Genomic DNA, 19,627 nt, shown 5'->3' with positions numbered 1-19,627 from the left:
TCCCTATGATAGATGAGCAGGCTTGTTTACAGTGTGGCTAATAACACTTCCTGTCAAGCTGTACTTTAAAACCCTTGAATAAGAGATGTTTCATCAAATGCGATTTGCTCATTATATTCATCACCTAACAGTATAGCTGTGCACAGTGATGCTGCTTGAGGGACAGCCAGAAGAGAAATCACAGTAGGAGCTGCGTTAATCATGTTCAAGGTGGTCTGGCTGGAGACCAGGGACTGGAGTAACAGAGGCTGCAGTGGTTCAGAAATGAAGCAGATGAGCAGATTTGTATGAAGAATTTTCCTCTACACCTTCCACATTGTGCCTGAACTTGGCCGATTCTGGCAATTCCTGATTTTCAGGAACTTTTAAAAATAACCATTTAATACAGAGTTGGATAGACAATTAAAACAACATAAAAAAAACCCAAAACAATAAAAAGCCAAGAATTTTTTAAAACTACAAAAAAATCAAATCAACAAAAAATTCATGTAAGGGAACTAAGCAAGGGGACAGAGAAAGGGAGAAGCAATCTTTCACAAACTTTAAAAACAAAACTTGTGATTTTTCACCTCTCTCAGTGAAAGCTTGATCTCCTCTCTCCTGGATCCTGCTGAACAGCTCTCCTCCCTCCATGCTGAAATAAAGAACACAAAAACCCCACCTTGCATGAGGAGAAAAGATCAAATTAACACCTGACTGTGCAACCATATAATCACACAGGAACAGATTAGAAGGTGTTACAGGCCTCCTAAGCCGATGCTTCCTAAACATCACGCTCACTTGAATCAATGCACAAAGCCATTCTGACATGGAATAAACAGAAAATAAAACAAGACCAAGGAGTTTTGATGCTTTCAGTCTAACGTGCCCTGTGACAAGCAACACGACACACATAGTTGGCAAGTCAGATACGCTGGCTGGGGGAGGCTGACAGTAACCTTGTTTTATATAAGGGTTGGAGATGAAGAAAAAAAGAAAGAAGGAAGCAAAGATACTGAAAAGAATTACTAATTTGTTCCCAGTGAAGACAATAACTGTGGTACTACAGATCAAGGAGAGAACAAGAAAAGTGAGAGTCAAAACAGTAGCAAAAAGTATCATGTCAGATTATAAGATTTACATCTGAAGTTAGAAACCAATCACAGTCAAAGTGCATCATATTTTTGATATTGTAGAGACATATCTTTCAAGATTGTATTAATTAGTCAATGCTTTAATGAGGGCAACTGTCATGGAGTACAAGGAAAATTTATTTTCTGGTTAAGGTTCCTCATTCTTCCATCACACAAGATGGCTGGAGCAGCTACACATTTCCCTATCAGATCCACAAAGACAACAAAAGGTTTGCTGTGCAAACCAAAATCACGCTGCTGAGAAGGGTCACCTAACCCTCCTCTAAGCCAACACATCTCCCACTTCCCCCTCAGAGAGCAATGCTTGGTGGGGGGCTGCTGCTGGTCCATACCATTCCATGACAATGAGGAGGCATCTCTTTCCATGATGTATATTCTCATAAACATCCAGGACATGGACAATGTGGGGACACCCTGATGCTCGCCAATGATATTCTACTTCCTGTCGGGCTTTTGGGTTGTCATACAGGAGCTGTAAAGAAACAGGAGAGAGCAATGTCAGTGAGCTAGCAAAATTCCACTTTAAATTGGCACCTACATGCATCTGAGCTTGAAGATGGTGGCAAAGGCTACTCTTAGCACTTTCTCCAGTCAAAGGACGTCAATCCATCACAAGACTTTCACCATCTCTGGGCTGTCCAGCTTCCTAGATTGAGGAACATAGAAACAATTGGTCCTTGGAACTGGAAGGACCTCGAGTGGCAGTGAGGAGAGATTTGGAATCTGAGATGGAGAGAGAACTACCTCACCCACCACTAGATAGGAAAGAGCAATTTTTTTTCCTACTTGTCTACTTGTTTGCAGTACTTACAAACAGAGGAGAATCCCTCTGCTAAGGACCCTCCCACCTGCCCCCCAGCCACTGGAAGAAGAGACTTTCAGGCGAATCCTTAAGCTTCACTGAGATTTAAAACAATATGGACTTTCACACTGAATCTGAATGTGCTGCTTAAATATTGTGCAAATTTTCAGGGTCAGAAAGGGACCTTTGACTATCTAGATGCTTGAACTTTCTCTGTCACATGCAAGGCCAGCTTATTTTAAAGGCGCTAATCTCTAGAAGGGAGGTAAGAGCTCATCTTTCCTGATCGTGCAACCTCGTACACAAGAAATGTGTCCCTTCCCATTTGAAGAACTGCTCTGTATTGGACTCTGCAACCGAGTTTTTGCGCAACAGGGGCTCATTGCTAAATCACAACTTTTCTTCTCTGCCTTGTCTCTCTGGACACCATTAACACTTTGTGACAGAGACTCTCTCTTTACAGCACATTTATACAGTTCCTACACAATATGGCTGCGTCCTGAGCTCAATACTTTATGCCCTATAGTAATAATCATTGTAACGATGGAGCAGCAACAAAACCGATGCTATATAAAGCATTGTCAAATGCACTGAAACAGAACAAAAAATAAGCAAAGGGCAATCACCTCTGAACTATTTGCCTTGGAAAAGGACTACGACAACTGTGGGGAACTATTTTCAAACAGGCAAACAAGAAGTATCACTGCTGCACTATCAGGCCTCGGCCTGGAGCTCTTCTCACTCGTGTTTGCTATCAGGTCCCAGCCAAAACACAACTAATGATAATTGCTGACAACAAGTATTAACATGTAACCTGTCATTAGGGACCCATGAATCAGCCCAAGAAAATGAGATTGCTTTTTCATCCAACTGCCAAGCTAAGGCACAAATGGTGTCACAGGCACCTCTCAGTACAGGGAAACACATGATTTGAAGGTCACAGGAAAGAAGTAGCAAATCCTGGTTTCTTTATTGACTCCAATACAGACAATTTGCATCACTGGAAAAAAAAACAAACCACCTTACACTTCTTTGCTGCTTGAACATCCCTTTCAGCAAAGCAGACGCAGTAACGTGGCAGGAAAGGCCTGTAACACTTTATGAAATACTGGGAAAGCACTCGGGAACTACTGGACAGAAGGTTAAGAGGCTTCTTTTATTTTCCAGGCTAGGAACAGGAAAAGGGTGACAAGTACTCCTCTGCCAAGTGGACATTTTTGTATTTTTGTGAAGCACAGAGAGGTTGCAGGAGGGGACAAGCAGCCTCAGGAGGGCTGCTGGCTCCTCAGCTGAACGGGGCAGCGAGCCTCACCACTGTGACCACCCTGCAGCCCCCTCAGCTCTGCCCCAAAGGCTCCAGCATGATGCCAGATTTTCAGTGGTGCAAGGAGCTGGAGAAGCTTTCTTGCCGAGTTCAATGCCCTCCCAGACAACCTACTTCTTCCACAGCTGTCGTTCTGCAGCCAGAGCACCCCCTTTTGAGATCACTAACTATCCGCCTCTTCCTTCCTGCTCCAGCCTGGCTGTGGCCTGATTTCCAACACAAATAACTTCCTCAAGAAAGAGATGCCTCCAGTTTGGACAAAAAGCCCATTAGCGAGTCCAAAAGCAGTTGCTTTACTTCTTTCAGCCATCAGCCCATTCAGCAGCTTTTCGTTCACAGCCTCTGTGTTCTAGCTCAGTAGGACTGTCCATCAGCATTTTCCCCTCTGCCCTTCTGAGTTTGGGCTGTTGCCTAGAGGTCTCTTTAAAAGTCCATTAAATTACATGTGCCACATCAAAGCCCAAACACCCTCAGGACTAACCAGGCCGTTTAGAAAAGCATTACAGAGTTTACTGCTTGGATATTACTGGATTAATGCCACTTCTGAGCAGGACACTTCAAAAACCTTCTCACCTATCCTGTGCTACTAATTAGACATTAACCAGTCTCTTCACTGATGTTAATTGCACTATAATGTGTGTATCTTGTGCTTGCACAGTGTGCAGAGATGTTGTTTTTCACGTTTGTACCAAGTGCTCATCAAAACTATTTCACAGAATTGAATTCTCACTCTTTAAAGAGCTTTTACAAGGCATTTTGATACACATAAGGATGCTGCAGTTTCTTTTCTCCACCCCTACAAGCAAGTTTCATATACTCCTTTGTGCCAAGCTTGAATGTACTCATGTCAAGATGACACCTGGAGAAGCAGAGAAAAGGAAATGCAAAAATAAAGAGCAGATACACATAGCAAGCAACATCTGATATATCATCCAACTGTTAACCTTTGGATTTCTCCTTCTGAGCCTTAAAAATAAATTCAATCTTTTCCTTATGTCTAAAACTGGAAGCCATAACTGTACTTTCTAAGACATCTTAGAGACGCAGACACCTGTAAAATGAAAGCCAGGCAGGGTTGAAAGCACCATTTTCTACAGAATTTAGGTGATGGTTTAGAAACACAGACTGAAGTTCTAGCCCTATCATTAAACTTAACAAACTTTCAAAAAACATAAATGGACATTTTGCCATCTTCCTGACCCTGAGGAATGAAGACAGACTGTGCTTCCACTGCTGCAATAGCTTTGATAAGACTATGACCAGGTTCCCCTGACATTCTACAAAAGTGCATAGGCAGTTGTGAACAAACCAGGAGTTTCAGGTAAGTTTTCCAGAACTGCTGGTTCACACTGGTTTGAGGAAAGAGCAGCTTTGTCAAACAGGATCAGCTCAAGGAGCCCCCAGTCATCCCCTCAAGAGTTCCCACACGGTTCAGCTGAGTCACGGCTTGTCACGATGGGCTGTGGGCAGGATCATGAACCGACCTAAATTCAAAACAAGACGAACCCAAGAAACATGCCCCACCTCCCAGTTTTTCATGAAGCCAGGGATCCAACACACACTGCACAGCAACCTCCGCATGACAGTGAGGGCATGCCCGTGTCTGTGGTCAAGAAACACAGTTTGAAACAGGAGCTGCACAGTAGAAAACTAATTTTGCTGGAGCTCAGCACTAGCGAACCACTGCCTAGAAGAACCAGACGAAGCAAATATTCACAGGGACATCACCAAAAACAGAGTGCTCGAGAGCACTAACCTCTAGTGATTCACACAACTCTCCTTGGTATCTGGAAAAGCTAGAGAGGGAAGGGAGCTGTGCCATGGGGTGTGCTCTGCCTGCCTTGGAGGAACAGCAGGACAGATGTCAGCAGACGCTCCAGGATGCCCGGCTAATTCAGGGACTGGGGGTGGAGGGAGGCCTGAACTCTAAATTCTGGGGTAATGGCCTAACTCAGGTTAGCAAATGCCTGCAAAACAAAACAAATTCTGAAGTGCAGGATGGAAGGCCAGCTCTGTGAAATTTCTGCCTGGGCAGAATTTCTTGATAGAAAAAAAAAAAAAAAGACTAAAAAGTGACACAGTATCTTCTAATTGGTTTGCTATCGATTCAGTGTAGTGTAAGCAAGGAAGGACAGCAAGAACCCTCATACCTTAATGGTCTGATCTATACAGGAAATAGCCTTCTAAGGACTCCAGGGAGCGGCAAGTGATTTTCTGGACTCTGAAAGTGTAACAACAAGGAGAGAAGAGATCCATGGGCACAGGTACGAATCAGGCTGAGGACCGGAAACAATGACTTCTCTGTGTGACCTTCTCTTTAACGTGCACTAGCAAATTACACAGATTACTATTACACCTCCTATAGGTTCCCTACATAGGGAATTAAGACCCCCACATATGCTTTTTTATTTATTTTAAACTTCAGCAGTTCCTCCTTGCTCCAAACAGTTGTGGTGCTCGGATTAGACCTGTTACAGGCTCGGTTCTCATTTACTGCATGTGGCTCATCAAAGCAGCATCTGACACTTCAAGCATCTTTTACTTGCACCAATTCCAGAATCTGAACTCTCCTTCAATAGACAATCAGTTTTATAATCTCTATGCTATCTTCCTCACAGGAACGCTTCCCATTATTAAAACAGAAATGGGACCGGCAGAAACCTTGAGTCCTAAGGGTCCTCAACATGTTATACTGATAAATAGGCACTGAAATATAGCTTTATTTATTTTTCTAGCTGGGAAAAAAAATGTCTCTGCCCAGGCATAAGTGGATAATGTCTAACTTCTTTTGCTTTCTTTCCTCTTTGCATGTAGCTGTTACAAAAATGCTGAATCCTACAAATAAGCCTTGGAATCTAAAATCACGCTGATGCACAGAAACTAACACCATTTACTGCAGAGCAGCTCTTCCAGTCATTCCTTATTCAAGAGGGGTTGATGGCAAAAGGAGTCTTAGATAATGTTTCTTTCATCTCCTCCCTCCTCTATGCAACAAAAAGAAGAGAGGGGAAAAAAAAGGAAAAAAAAGTTATCACTATGGTTTTGGATATTTTGTCTTTTATTACATCCTGATTATTTGCACTACATCTATTAATTCAGTGTTAACAATCTTTATCCGTTTCCATATCTCTTCAAAAGGGATAAGGCCATGGTTTGTGTTAGAATGCTAAAGGAATTGAAATTATCAAGGTTTTCTTCTTCACGCGTCAGCACTGCCACTCAGTCAAGCTGCAGCAAGAAACGTGTCTTTTTGCAGTGGCAGCCCAGCAAGCAGGGAAATCCACACATGCAAATCTCAAAGAAAGCACTGAATTTTTTCTTAAAATAAAAAATAGAATAGATTTCTGCTGGAATTATTTAGTACTGAAACACCAGTCTATAGACAAGGGATAAAACCAGGGTAGGCACAGGTGGGTCATCACTAAATCTTTCCCTTTTCTGCTTTTTTTTCAAATCCATCTTAGGCTATTAGAAATTAAATCTGCTTGGAGTCTTCATTGAAACAAACTGTCATCCCAATTCCTGCAGAGCTGTCCAAGCTGCTACCACAGTTGGCATTAACTGGCATCTCCATCAGTGCTCAGGTAGACAGCCAGTCCCAGAGGCTGGCTTCCGCAAGGTAATAATAGAGCACAGCCAAGAAGCCCCATTTCATAGCACTCTGTTTGCACGGAGAGACCATTCTCTATCCACCTCTTTTCTCCAGCCTTCCAGTCGCTACTCAGCTTATCTTCTGAAATGGCAAAAGCTACAACAGATCTTTGGTATCGTGCCAGCGTAAGCGAGAAAGAAGAGGACTCGGAAAGGACCGCTTGCGTGTGGTGTCAGAGTCACACTCCGAACCCAATTTCCTGCTGACACACAAGGCTTCACATTTCTTAAGACACATTTTAAGGGGAAAACAGAAGAAAGAGTAGAATGGACAAAGATAAAAAAAATAGGTTAACAGAGAGATGTTCGTAAGTGTTTGCGCACTGGACATAGAGCAAATCTGCTGAAGAATTTAGCTCTCCCAGCACTCATACTTCTTCATCCCCAGAGAGCACACACCACATAAATATTATTTTGCTCCAAGCCTCCCTCCCTCCTGCAGTGCATCAACTAGGTCTCTCAAAAATAACATTGGGGTGGTTCTGAATTTTATTTATTGTAGCAGTATTCAAATCACCACCAGGCATTCAGTATGACTCTACAACCTGAGGTAAATAAATGAGACATACCACTATTAATTCTCTAATTACACATGCATCTAGCCATTCAATCTGCAAAGGTCAACTGTCTTTGTTCATAAATGTTAGTGGAGATACGGCAAAAACAGCTGAAATAGCAAAGCAGTAGGCCAGTATACATTTCAAATGTATCCCCTTGCACACACGAGGTTAGCATAGAAGGCAAGCAGAGAAACGAGCAAAAAATGCCCATTAGCCTGTCCTGATAAATAATTTGATAATATTACATGAATCTATTTGAACTGCAGTGCCCAAAGTATGTGACTGTACATTCAATACTATGGGGTATATAGAGATTTAAATAAAAAGTATGCTATGTGTTTTGTTACAACCATAAGATTACTTTGCATTTTAATACTGCACTTGCTCTGCTGTCTGGATGGAAAAAATAATTCTTACTGGCACCTTAAGATCCCAGTTATACTCGGTCGTGACAGGCTACAAACCAGCTACGTTCAAAATATTGCAACTGTATTTTAAAAGAAAAATAAACCACCAACAGCTACTAACACGCTGTTTCCAGACAGAAACATCCTCAAGTGCTTGTTTATACAAGAAGGCTTAGAGATCAGCTCCTCTCTCTACCTTCCCCTTATGACAACTGCTACCACCAAAAGCTGCTGTTTAGCCAGCACTGACAACTGCATTCAATACCTACAGTCAATACCCAGCATCCGGGGAGACCTGCTGCAAAGCCCTTTCTGAAACCCACACACACACTACAAAACATCTTTTCTTTCCTTGATTCTTTAATATGCATATTACAACCATCTTGAGATGAAAGAAAATGGGGAAGTGCTCTAGAGGTCTTTCCTACCTTCATTTTAAATCCTCTTTTTTCTCCAAGGATAGGCAGAAATGCAGGACAAACAGGCAAGACACAGGATTTTTGTTCACTCTCTTTCCAGGTCTGAACTTTGGTCTGCAGGACCTTGACAGAGCTTTGCTCCATGCTAAGATGCTCCTCACCACCAAAGACATCGTCTCCTTCCTTGGAGCAGGATTTTGACTATAGTGCCCACATGCACACAGCGCAGGACACCTGGCAGCTGTGGCCTCTAAAATACATGAAAGTTCAGCCTGATGTGCCAACATTGCTCTGCCTGCAGCGTGCTCAGGTGAACCAGCACGAGGCCAAATTTTCCAAACCCTCACATGGCATAAATACCTACAATAGCATGGGATTGTCATTAAAATAATCTGGTTTTACTGTTCACAGAATGTATCACAGAATCACACAATGGGGTTGGAATGGACCTCTGGAGATCATCTAGTCCAACCCCCCAAATTCCTAAATTTCTGAGGAGAAAGAAATCTAAAATCCCAGCTGAAAATTATGACACTTTTACTTTATGGTTTCGCTATAGTGCCTGATATGAGGTTTGCCTTTGAAAAGGAAAAGAAAAACAGAGGAAAAAAACCTCTCAACAAAAATTTCCCTCGTGCCAGCTATGAGTTCATAAATTCTGATAAGAAGGATTCAGGTGACTCGGCTTCAGTAATTCATAAATCTCAATCCTTGCCTGGTCAAAAGTAATAGAGCTTGCTTGTGAAACTTTGCTGTTTAAGAAAATGTCAGCAGTATAAAACGCCATGGTACCTCCTCAGATCATGAGCCTGTCAAACTTTCCCTCTGCTTTGACTTTAGCTACTCATAGAACACTAAAACAAATTCAAGACCATAATCTCAGTCTTCTAGGTGTCTCACACCTTTGTATATTTGAATCAAAGCATATAAAAGATCACTTAAAACTTCAAAACATACGCTACGACCAACAGTTTTGCTCCCTTGCTATTGTGAAATTTCTACAATAAGGACACATCTTGCCTCTACCGGAGCCAGAGCTGTTTTGGGGGCCAGTCTGAGACTGAGACACAGATTCTCATAAGAGCTATGGCCAACAAAAAAACTCACCCATTTGTTTTTTTCAGGTCCCAGTTGTATTTTCTTACCTTTGCCCTTCTCCTGCACTGTGACTGTGATGAAGCAATACCTCCAAAAAACATACCTGCGCTTTTTATGGTCATGAAATGGGATGGAAAGTACGTCTCCCAGGATCTGAGCCTCTCGCACACTTCCCAATATTGCCAGCCACAGTTGCTGAGTTCCATTTTAATCACCCCTAACAACCCCCCTCCCAATAATATTATACTTTTGTTATAATGTAGTCTTACACTTCTGTTTTTCTTTAAAAAAAAAAAAACAAACCACCAAACCCAAAACACAAAAAGCCCCTAACTACTCTAGCAGTAATAGCCATTGCACTCTACAGACATTTTCCACAGGAAGAAGGGGAAAGAGCAAACATCATAGATGTTATTCAGAGTGCTAAATGCCCATTTTGGTGCTTAACCGCCATGAAACCCATCTGTACAGCTGTGTGGAACAGCTGGACAACGATATCAAGTTTAGCGAGGCAATGCATAGTTTTGTTGGAGCAGGATGTGGCAGAAGGCACAGACCAGAAAAAAAGAAGTATTGAGAAGATCTAGGTCTGATGTTCCCTTTCCTACTCTTCATACTAGTAAGCGGTATCAAAATTATCACAGAAGTGATAATGCTGAACAAGGCAGAAGCAAAAATTAGCAACATGTTTAATCTCATTAACCACAGATAACAGTAGCTCCAAGAGGAGCCTGTGCTGCCTCCCAGCCTTTCTCTGGATTTCTTGCATGTGTGACTACAGTCATGAAGATTAAATCACTCAAGAACTCCCAAGAAGGCTGTGACATCCTTCCCCAGTACACAGAGGCTCTCCAGGGTGCATGCTGGATTCGTGCTGGAGTTGTGCTGGCACATTCCATACATCTGTCTTTTTACTCTGCTCTGCACCCCAGTCCCACTTTTTGACAGTTAATACCTTCATGAGCTTCCCCCCACAACTGCAGCCGTGTTGTCCTCTACGGCCCCATCATTTGGCAATTCAGAATGAAGAAACCATCCTCTCTTTACCACTGCCCGCACACCTAAACTCTCTTTTAGCTCACTTCCCTCCCCTTCCGCGTGAATTTAAGGTTATCATCCATGCATGCAAAGCTTGGCAACACGCCACCCCAGGCCAGCTCCTTCTGATGTATTGCTGTTCTTCCTCTCCTTTCACATTTCATTTCTCTACACCGTCATTTGTGCTTTCTGTCACATAACCTACCAGGCCAAGCAGTGTCTCTCTTTTATGCTGCACCATCTATCTCAAGTATTCCTAAATCATCCAAACACAAGAACCCAGAAATAAACAAAGAACTCTCCAATCTTCCTTCTCCTGCTCCACAGGGCTCATCTACTTCTTTAAAGCATTACCTTAAGGGGACACTTGCTAAATCCCAGACATCAGTGGCACTGACAGCAACAGTACCTCACGTCCCTCACAGAAGAGACGCTGGGATTTCACCCAGCTCTTGGGAATGTAACTGGAGTGACTCTGCCCAGAGTAATGTCAAACATTCACTCTTGAAAGCTGTCACCTGTGGGAACTTGACTTGTCTTCAAAAATAAAACAAAGCCTTAAAATCTTCAGCAATGACAGAAATCTGTAAGATTTCTGTAACGGTTCAAGTCACTGCAATGTATGTTTTCACACTCACATTTGTGCAAGCTCTGCTGTTGGCATTTTCAAACAAAGATCTGTATCTATTTTGAAGTCACAGCTCAGTAGATAGCCCAGTGGTTGATGGGTTAAAGGTCCATCAGGTACGAAGATCCCTGAAAATCCTTATCAGGTACAGAAAAGACATAACAGCGAATGGTGTGACTGTGAATGGAAACAAAACCACGCAGCATTCAGCAGAGGCTAAAAATGTAAAGGAAGCCATTAAGAGAAAGAGGAAAGTAAATTGCTCTCCCAAGACTTCTTGTGCTTATTTTGTCTGAATATATATTCTAAAGCCAAGTAAACTACTACATAAGAAAGGAAAGAAATAAACTGGGGAAAGGGGGAATTCAACAGACGAGTGAACATAAGCAAGTGACAGTGCAGTAAAACTCTTATTTATGTTGCAATTCTCATTGATTCATTTTGCTGGGTGTGCTGGCTTAGCCACCCAGGGTTACAGCTCTGCTCCGCCACAACGGCATCAGAATCTAGCAATCAAAAACATTACTTTCCTCCCGAGCCCCACAGCACACTCCTGAAGCAGCTTAATGCCTTACAGCACTCACTATTTGATTAAGTGCTCTTTAATATCCAGGACACTGGAAAACACACTTCCTAGAACACAACTGGGAGCTGCCAGTTCATACACAGCCTAACAGTCCTTCCCAGCTCCTTCCAGAAACCTTCAAGAACCACCACGCAAGCTGCCTTTAAGGAAGATATACCATACCCATACCACATAAATGCTTCATCCTTTTATTTAATCTAAATCCCTCCCGAGTCACAGCTCCTCTTCTTCATCCAAACCTGTTCAGGTATTTGTCCAGTCCACCTAGACTGCCCCCCCTGCCTGGTCGAGCACCAAACCCCTAGAGGCTCTCCTTCAACAGCCAAGAACTTCTGCTAGCCCCAGGCGAGTCCCTGCTCCCAGCCACTCTGGGCAAGCAGACTGTATTTCCCCTAAGCTCCAGAGGGCAGGGAACATCTTTCTATTTTGCTGCCCACTTTATTTCAGGTTTTAGCCACCTAGCATCTCCCCCTGGAGATATTCCCTATACCAGGATATGCTGTGGAGTGAGAGGTGGAAGCAGAGGGCTTCCTCCCCAACTTCCATGTTCCATTTCTTTGACAGATGTTAGAGAACCGTTAGGGAACACATTCCCTGCAACCAGATGACAGAAAGCAGTCAGACACCACAAAGGTAGAGCAGAGCAGCTTAAATGGAAGGGTGTTTTTTTGCCAAAATCAAGAGCATTTCCTTCACATTCCTGAAGAGATTTCCTCTCTGCTCCTGCGTTGTGTTGGCTGCCTCGTGACCACACATGCAAGAGGAGGAGGAGGAGGATCCCAAGAATATTTGGAAGTCTAATGTTTTGATGTCTTGGCTAAAGTGGCACCACACTGAGGACTGCACAGGGGTCAGAAAAATTAAATGTAGCAAAAGCACTGCTGAACAAAAATCATTCCAGGAATTTCAATCCTTTTCATCTTTCCAAGCCGAAACATACATTCGTTTCCCTCTCTTAAGGCACTGTCCTTTCCCCCCCTCTCCCTGCAGCAGTATCTGCTTGTGGTACACTGCAACGCTGGCTCATTTCCACAAGTCAGTGTGCCTGAGAGAGAGAAATCTGGGCTTGAGGAAGGGGGAGGAGGGAGTGAGAAAGCTGGGGCAAGGGAGAAAAGGGACTCGGATCTTCCAGGCCTAAAGTCACCTGCCCGATTCCAACTAACCTTAGCACCCTGGAAACAGCTGCCTCACGAAAGTGTTAATGACTTCTGAGGTGATGATTTCACAGAAGCCGTGTGTCATCCGGTATCATTCTCCTAGACGTGACACATCAGGGCATCAGGAAAACATACCCGCACTAAAGCCATGTTAACAGAGAAATAGATTGTCTGAGCTGCAGCTGCTGGTCTCTCTCAAACAGAGCTGATTCAACGCCTCACAGCGGGCCGCGGCAAGAGGAGAAGGCACTCAGCCGTGATGCTCTTCCCATCCGTCGGGAAGAAGGATCCCCAAGTGGAGACAGGGAGGGTAAAGGAAATTGGCAGATTTTGAACACCATGCAGCACTCCGCAAGACCTGGATGATACCTGCTTAATATGCAGGATTTTATCCAAGACCTGTCAGGTGGTGGTAATTTCAACTTGCATGGGTTAATCCCTCTCCTATCACCAAAAATACTCGTGCATTTATTTATATGTGGCCACATAGCACTTTTCCAAGCAGTGGCTACTTTGAAAACCTTTAGAAACCATCTCTGGGTTGGTCATCACCATTTGATAATTATGTCTCATGGGATGAAGGAGGGGGTTATTTGTCCAAATTCACAGGCACACCTGCGACCCTCCTGCCCCCCATTAGTTACTAGTGGAAGTTATAAGGGCTGCTCACAACCAACAAGAGACCAGCTCTGAAGAGCACCTCAGCATCCCCATCACCACAACCTTATTGACTCTCATTGCTCTGTTTTGGGTGAGAGGGGAGAATTCCTGAAGGTCCAGTGAAAGACCCTCAAGACAGAGATACATCGCTTTCATGATACAACTATGCAGTACAGGCTCAAGCAGCTCAAATGCAATCACTTTCAAAACACTTAATACTAAATGATGACACCAACAATTGCTTGATCTGGAGACATTTTTTAAACCTTAATGCACTAAACCTTAAAGCTCCTGAAGTCTTGGTTTCTTCTTAGCAGTTGACTATTCTGAACTAAAAGCTGTGATATTTGAACATGGGGAGGGGTGCTCTACCAGAATTCATAATTATCCATCACTAGCTCTATCTCCAACTGCAGGATTAGAATTATTTTAGTCAAAACTAAAAGGTTCCATGTGAAAATATACAACAGATTCATAGAAAAGTATTCTTAGATCCTGGAGAGAACCACCATTCAAAACCACCAAGAGAACCTGTATTTATGTATCAGATAACCAACAGCTGATTTGCCTATTAAGTCTGAGGGCAGAAATCCACTTCCAGATCCTCGCTCTGCCTCAATTACATCAGGGTCTTCACTACCTGAGTTCTTACAACTCTTACAGAGAGCTCTTTGCTTGTCTACAGTGTGCTATGTCTCCCATTTTCCACTACTGACACACAAGTTAGCAAAGTACGGACATATCCCTTAATTTCTCAGATCCCAGCTGAGTGGAACCAGTCTATTTTGGGTTGGATATGGCTATTCTCACTTCTTGTGAGGAGTTTTCAAAGTTCCTGGGTATTTCTAAATGTGGGGAATGTAAATTTTTGTCTTCGATAAAGTTTTCCTACAGTCAAAATTATCATTTCCTGTTCGGTTTTAAGTGAGGTTTTTCTAAAAACAATTACCACGAAAGGAAAAGCAAGAAAACCTCCTCGGGGGTACACACACTAATTACATGCAGCATGAGGGGGATTCAGAGAGAGCCCGACAAAACCAGACCCCCGTAAGACAAGTTTCACAAATGCTGGCAGAACTGGAGAGCTGCGCACCAGGACTCTGAGGGGTCTCAGACTCACAGGGTCTCTAAGGGATGCCGTGCGAGAGCTGTGCTTAGTTTTCTACAGCATAGGCTGACATAGCAAGCACTACTGGAAAAACATTATTCCTCATTTTCCCAAAGGACTGTTACACAAATACCTCTGCCCGTTTCATTCATTTATCCCTGTGAGCCCTCGGTGAAAAGGCAACAAGAACGTGGGAGCTGGAATATGAAAGTGAAGCCTTTTCGTAACTCTGCAACACGCTCACCAAGGCAATTTCTAATAAAGGGTGTTTCAGCCTCTGTATCGGAAGGAAAAATTCTCTTGCCTTTTGAGAAAGATGGAATAATGCTTGGCTGCAGAAACATTACTGAAGTCTGCATGTTCACTCAAATGACTAAGTGCATCTTTTTTTGTGACCACAATTCTGGCTACAACACAATAACACCAAAAAAAAACCCCAAAAAGCAACCAATCTTATTGATAGGTTCAGTATAGCTAAGGGGGGCCCATGCTCACCCACAAGTTACAAGTCTGATGAAAGGTTATACAGCACACAGCTGCAGATTCGAGTAACGCAATTATTTGGGGAAGCTGAACTAAAGAAAAACCAATCCAAGAATGTGCAGCAAATGAAGTGAGGAACAGAGCTCATCATCCTCCTTTAGAGGCGCATCTGGGAGCTTGAAATTGTGACATTCAGCCACAACCCATAGTCCCACCTCTTGGTCTGCCTGAAAAAGCCCCGACTGCAACTTTTAAGGCTGCACAGCCTCCATGTCCGTGGAACATCTGCAACCCGCCTCTGAGCTCTGTTCCCCTGGATAACCCTGCAGGCCTTGGCCGTGAATCCCCGCTGTTTTGCAATACATGCAATAGCTTTGTTGTCTCGGAGATACAGCCACCCAGTTGTCTTATATACCTTGCAAAAGGGACAAAACCCAACAAATACCTGGCAAAAGCCAAAGAGAGAAAGATACTTAAATCCTAGGATCCAGCAGTGCTCTCTGGCACTTCAAAGGTGAAATTTAAAGGTTCCATTCTGCAAAGTACTATCAAATCTAAAGGTTACAGATTTATAGATTATAAATACTCTACAGTGCTGTAGATTCTTGCAGTTCCCCTCAGTCTAAATTTCATCTAGGCCATGTTTGATAACATCCTTTCCTCTGACTATGAAAACCTTTCAAAAAACATTTGCTGTTGCCGGTCCCAAAATTCAGGACATACAGTCAATAATCACATTCCTCTTCCTATCTTTGCCAGTGTCCATGCTGCTAGCCTGTAAATACTCTTGCCATAGATTTCCTTATTATCAATAATCAACCGTGTTCAGTGTGTCTATTCTTTAGTGTACCTTTAGCTCAGACTGTCTCCAAGTTTTTATTATTTGGGTAAAGCTAGCACAGAAGCTCACTGTGGCAGTCCTACCAATTTAACACATGAAAGAACGCAGGTATCACACGCACAACAATCCTGTGTCTTTCCTCCCTCTGTCCCAGCCCGTGTCGAGCCTCCCGTCTGTCCCACAATACCCTAAGGTGGGCTCTTCTCACTGTTCAGAACACGCAGGGCTGTGGGTTTAAAAACTCCAAGCGATGTTTGGAATTTTCAGATACATTAATATTCTTCTACACAGCTAAGCTGTCAAAGGCATGCCACTAGAAATTAAAAGGGAAAATGCAACCTGTATAGCTTATTATCCCACCAGGACCAGTTGCAGTGTTTGTTGTAACCACCACACATGCACCTGGAAGTGCCTATAAAAGAAACTGCACAGCAGTTCAAAAACCTCAAGATCTGATCCAGCCTAGGCAAAGGAGGTAACTTTTGTAAAACAAATTGAAGAAAAAGAAATGAAAGCTTAATCCTCTTATTTGCATAACCCTGACCAAAAAAAAAAAATATTTAAAAAAATCAGCATTAAAGCAGGCAAGGCCCAAGCTGCAGTTTTCACTGGAAAGGCTTCAGTGAAAGCGGAAGAATAGTGACACTTTATTGGAAGTGATTGATAGTAGAAGTAAAAATAACCCTACCAGCAGCTGAATCTCTGAGAATTGTTTATTGAGAGCTGTTGTGTGATACAGTCTTCACATGCTGCATGGAGTGCAAGTTTTCTGCAGTTCCTGGCCCTGGTAAGCGCCTGTAAGATTACACCATGGATTTTTCTGTCAAAATTATTTAAATACACTTGTTGCCTATACGAACTGCTATGGCATGGTAAGAGGCTATGCCCTTGCCCTTAAGAGACTGGACTCAGGAATCTCAGATCCTTTTCTAGGTCACAGACTTCTTTTGGGACAAAAACTGTCTCTGGATGTCACTTTTCTCATGTACTGCAATGGAGTGCTTTCGGCACAAATTGTTTGAGAACCTCCAACACAGACATGACAGAGACTGTAATAAATACTGATAATATAAATTTTGTGCACACAGCATAACTTAGTAATTTCATCATTCTGTTGTTTCTCTAAATTGTTTTCTCTGAACCATTTAATATCCCCTCAATAAATACATAATAAATAAAATGTTGCAGATAAAAAGGAACCATGCCTATCTTGTTCTTGCTGTCAACAGGCTTCTGTGATAATTAACAAAAATACGGATGTCATAATATGATTAAAATTGCCCTTTCAGACCTTCTAACATTAGTGACTTCCAAGATTAAGGCACGTGATTAACCTGAATACTGCTTCCTTTGTATGTATCTATTAAACACAGTATTATTTTACACTATTCCTCCCTCTTCAACTTCATCCTTATGACAGAATACAACCTGAACCGCATCGGGATGCAAGTCAGGATGCAGAGTGACAGGAACTGCTATCTGCAGCCTCTCCCACCTCCTCTTCATTTTACATAGAAACTGGAAAGTGTAATGTAAGAAAGAAGGGTCTTGTGGTTACCACAGCTGAACGCTACTCTCAAAAATCTGGATTCTACTCTTGTCCCTTTCTGATGTCTTATGCAATGTCTCAGGCAGTCAACCAAGCCAAATAGGTAGTCACTAGTGGCCTACACCTCATTTCTTACAAGCCTGAACTGCAGTCTCATTTGCAAAAGTCCTGGGCGCTCCCAGGTGTAACAGATCTTGGATCTAAAAAGCTTGGCTTGAGTTAAAGGGCGGGGGAGGGGGAAGACGGACGACGACCCAAAAAACAAGCCACCCTCATCCTAGCTATTTGAAATGGAGCTCCCAAAATTCAGTGGATACTTTTAGAAGTCTATCCTATTTCTCTGCTCCTTATATGTGAATTAGGGACAATATGAACTTACCTTAAAGCAATGTTGTGAAATTAACCATGATCCAGGCATTATGGTGAAAACACCAGAAAGTACAACCAGGAGGAAATGAAAAAACTTGTTTTCAGAGTAGGTCTAGAACAACCTGAAGTAAAGAAGCCTTGTCCATATGCTGAACAGTGACAATGAAACCAGCTATTGAAATCAAGCATTTAACAATCTAATTTGTCTGTGCAGTTAAAAAGGCTGAAAGGTGGTAGAAAATAAGAGTGTAAGATACTCAAAGCACATACAGAGCGGGGATTCTGAATGAAGACATTCACTGAATGAAAACAGTTTCCCAACCCAAAACTGCTGCTTTAGAAAGGAGTTTTGTGTGTCAGATTGTCTAGCGTTTGTGGTGTGGGTTTGGGGGTTTTTTTTTTTTTTTTTTTAGCAACAGCAAAACAACTCTGACAATAACAAATCCCCTTACACATCTTCATACTGGCAGCCCTCATGACTTACCTGTGGGGTTTAAGCTCATGTCTATTGCACAGACCTCTGCCATTAGCTAAAAAAAGTAGCTAATGACAATAACATAGAATATTAACAACCGTGGATAAACAAGAGGGTGTAAAACATTTTATATCAATGAGTTTTACAGCTACTTTAATGACTGGAGAGAAACCAGGAAACTAGGAGATTCTGGGATGCAGTCCTGCCTGGAGGGGTGAGCTCTATGCTAGGCAGCTTTCTATTTATCTTCTGAAAAAAACCAACCCAACTCTCCTGCTGGTCCCACCTCCACCTCTGACCCTTGCCTTATTCCTATCATCCTCTCCTACCAAGCCTCATCACCCAATGAGCTCTTTTCCCACCCCTTGTAACTAGTACCACAGCCCTTACTCGGTCAGCTCTTCCTTGGATCCTGCGGATTGTTTCTCTACCTCCAAATCCCACACTCCAGCTACTTTTCTCCCCCCTCCTGAATCTCCACCCCTCAGCTCCCCATCTCTCTGTCCTGGGACCAAATCCAGAGATTGCACCTCTCAGCACCTGTGTCCAGAGCTGGGACAGATTTCAGTAGCACAGGGATTCAATCCCTGGAAAATACCTGCTCTGCTGTAGCCTGCGGCACTCCCACTGCAAATGGACCTTTGGGAAAGTCATCTGTTAAACTGAACACATCTCTACTGACTATTAAAGATTTAGAATTTGGCTGAACTTGGGATGATTTTAAGGGTGACGGGGCAAGACACTCCTAGAACAAAATTCACCCCTCAATAAACTTCAAATCCAAGTAACAGGCAAATCACTAGAAACTTGATTTGTACTTTATGTAGACAAAACAATTTTTTCCTCTAGTCTTATTACTGAAAATGGTTGAAAAATTTCTGTCAAAACAATTCTTGCAAAACTATTTCTGTTCAAGCACAGGAAATAGCATCCTTCAAGTCTGTCAGAATATTAAGATGAGAGAGGCCATGTAGATCCAGGCAATCCCACCAAGAAGCCAAGCTGAGCCCTGCCTACGGGGAAGTGCTTTGTCCAGCCCAATGCTGCATCTCTCCAGGGGCACAGCAGAGTTCCCTGGTAAGAGCACTCATAGCACTGACCTCACAATATCAGCATTTTTCCTGACATCTATTTTTTTCTTTTTATACAAGATTTATCACATTAGTCACAGTCCTGATGTCTTCACCAAGATAAACTGCTCTCTTAACAAATACTTTGCTTGAGCAAGGACAATGACTTTGGAAGTTATTTTTGTTTCTTTCAACAATTAACTCTGATACCGCCTGAGAAGCTAATTACATCAGAAAAGCAATGAGTATTTTAACTGAGATGCCTTTTC

General features: G+C 42.7%; 1 protein-coding gene across 2 annotated transcripts in view; it reads right to left on the bottom strand.

Annotated features, from left to right (window-relative positions):
* Positions 1 to 19,627, bottom strand: part of MAPKAPK3 (MAPK activated protein kinase 3) — a 48,924-nt gene that overhangs the window by 14,328 nt on the left and 14,969 nt on the right. For both annotated transcript variants that reach the window (XM_074151742.1, XM_074151743.1), the window contains exons 2-3: positions 1,466 to 1,605; positions 570 to 634 (exon numbers count right to left, since the gene is read on the bottom strand). In XM_074151742.1, coding sequence (XP_074007843.1) covers positions 570 to 634; positions 1,466 to 1,605 — 205 coding nt within the window. The remainder of the gene's footprint in view (positions 1 to 569; positions 635 to 1,465; positions 1,606 to 19,627) is intronic.

This window comes from Numenius arquata, chromosome 8, assembly GCF_964106895.1.
Source record: "Numenius arquata chromosome 8, bNumArq3.hap1.1, whole genome shotgun sequence".
Taxonomy (NCBI): Eukaryota; Metazoa; Chordata; class Aves; order Charadriiformes; family Scolopacidae; genus Numenius; species Numenius arquata.
This window is presented reverse-complemented; position numbering and strand designations above follow the sequence as displayed.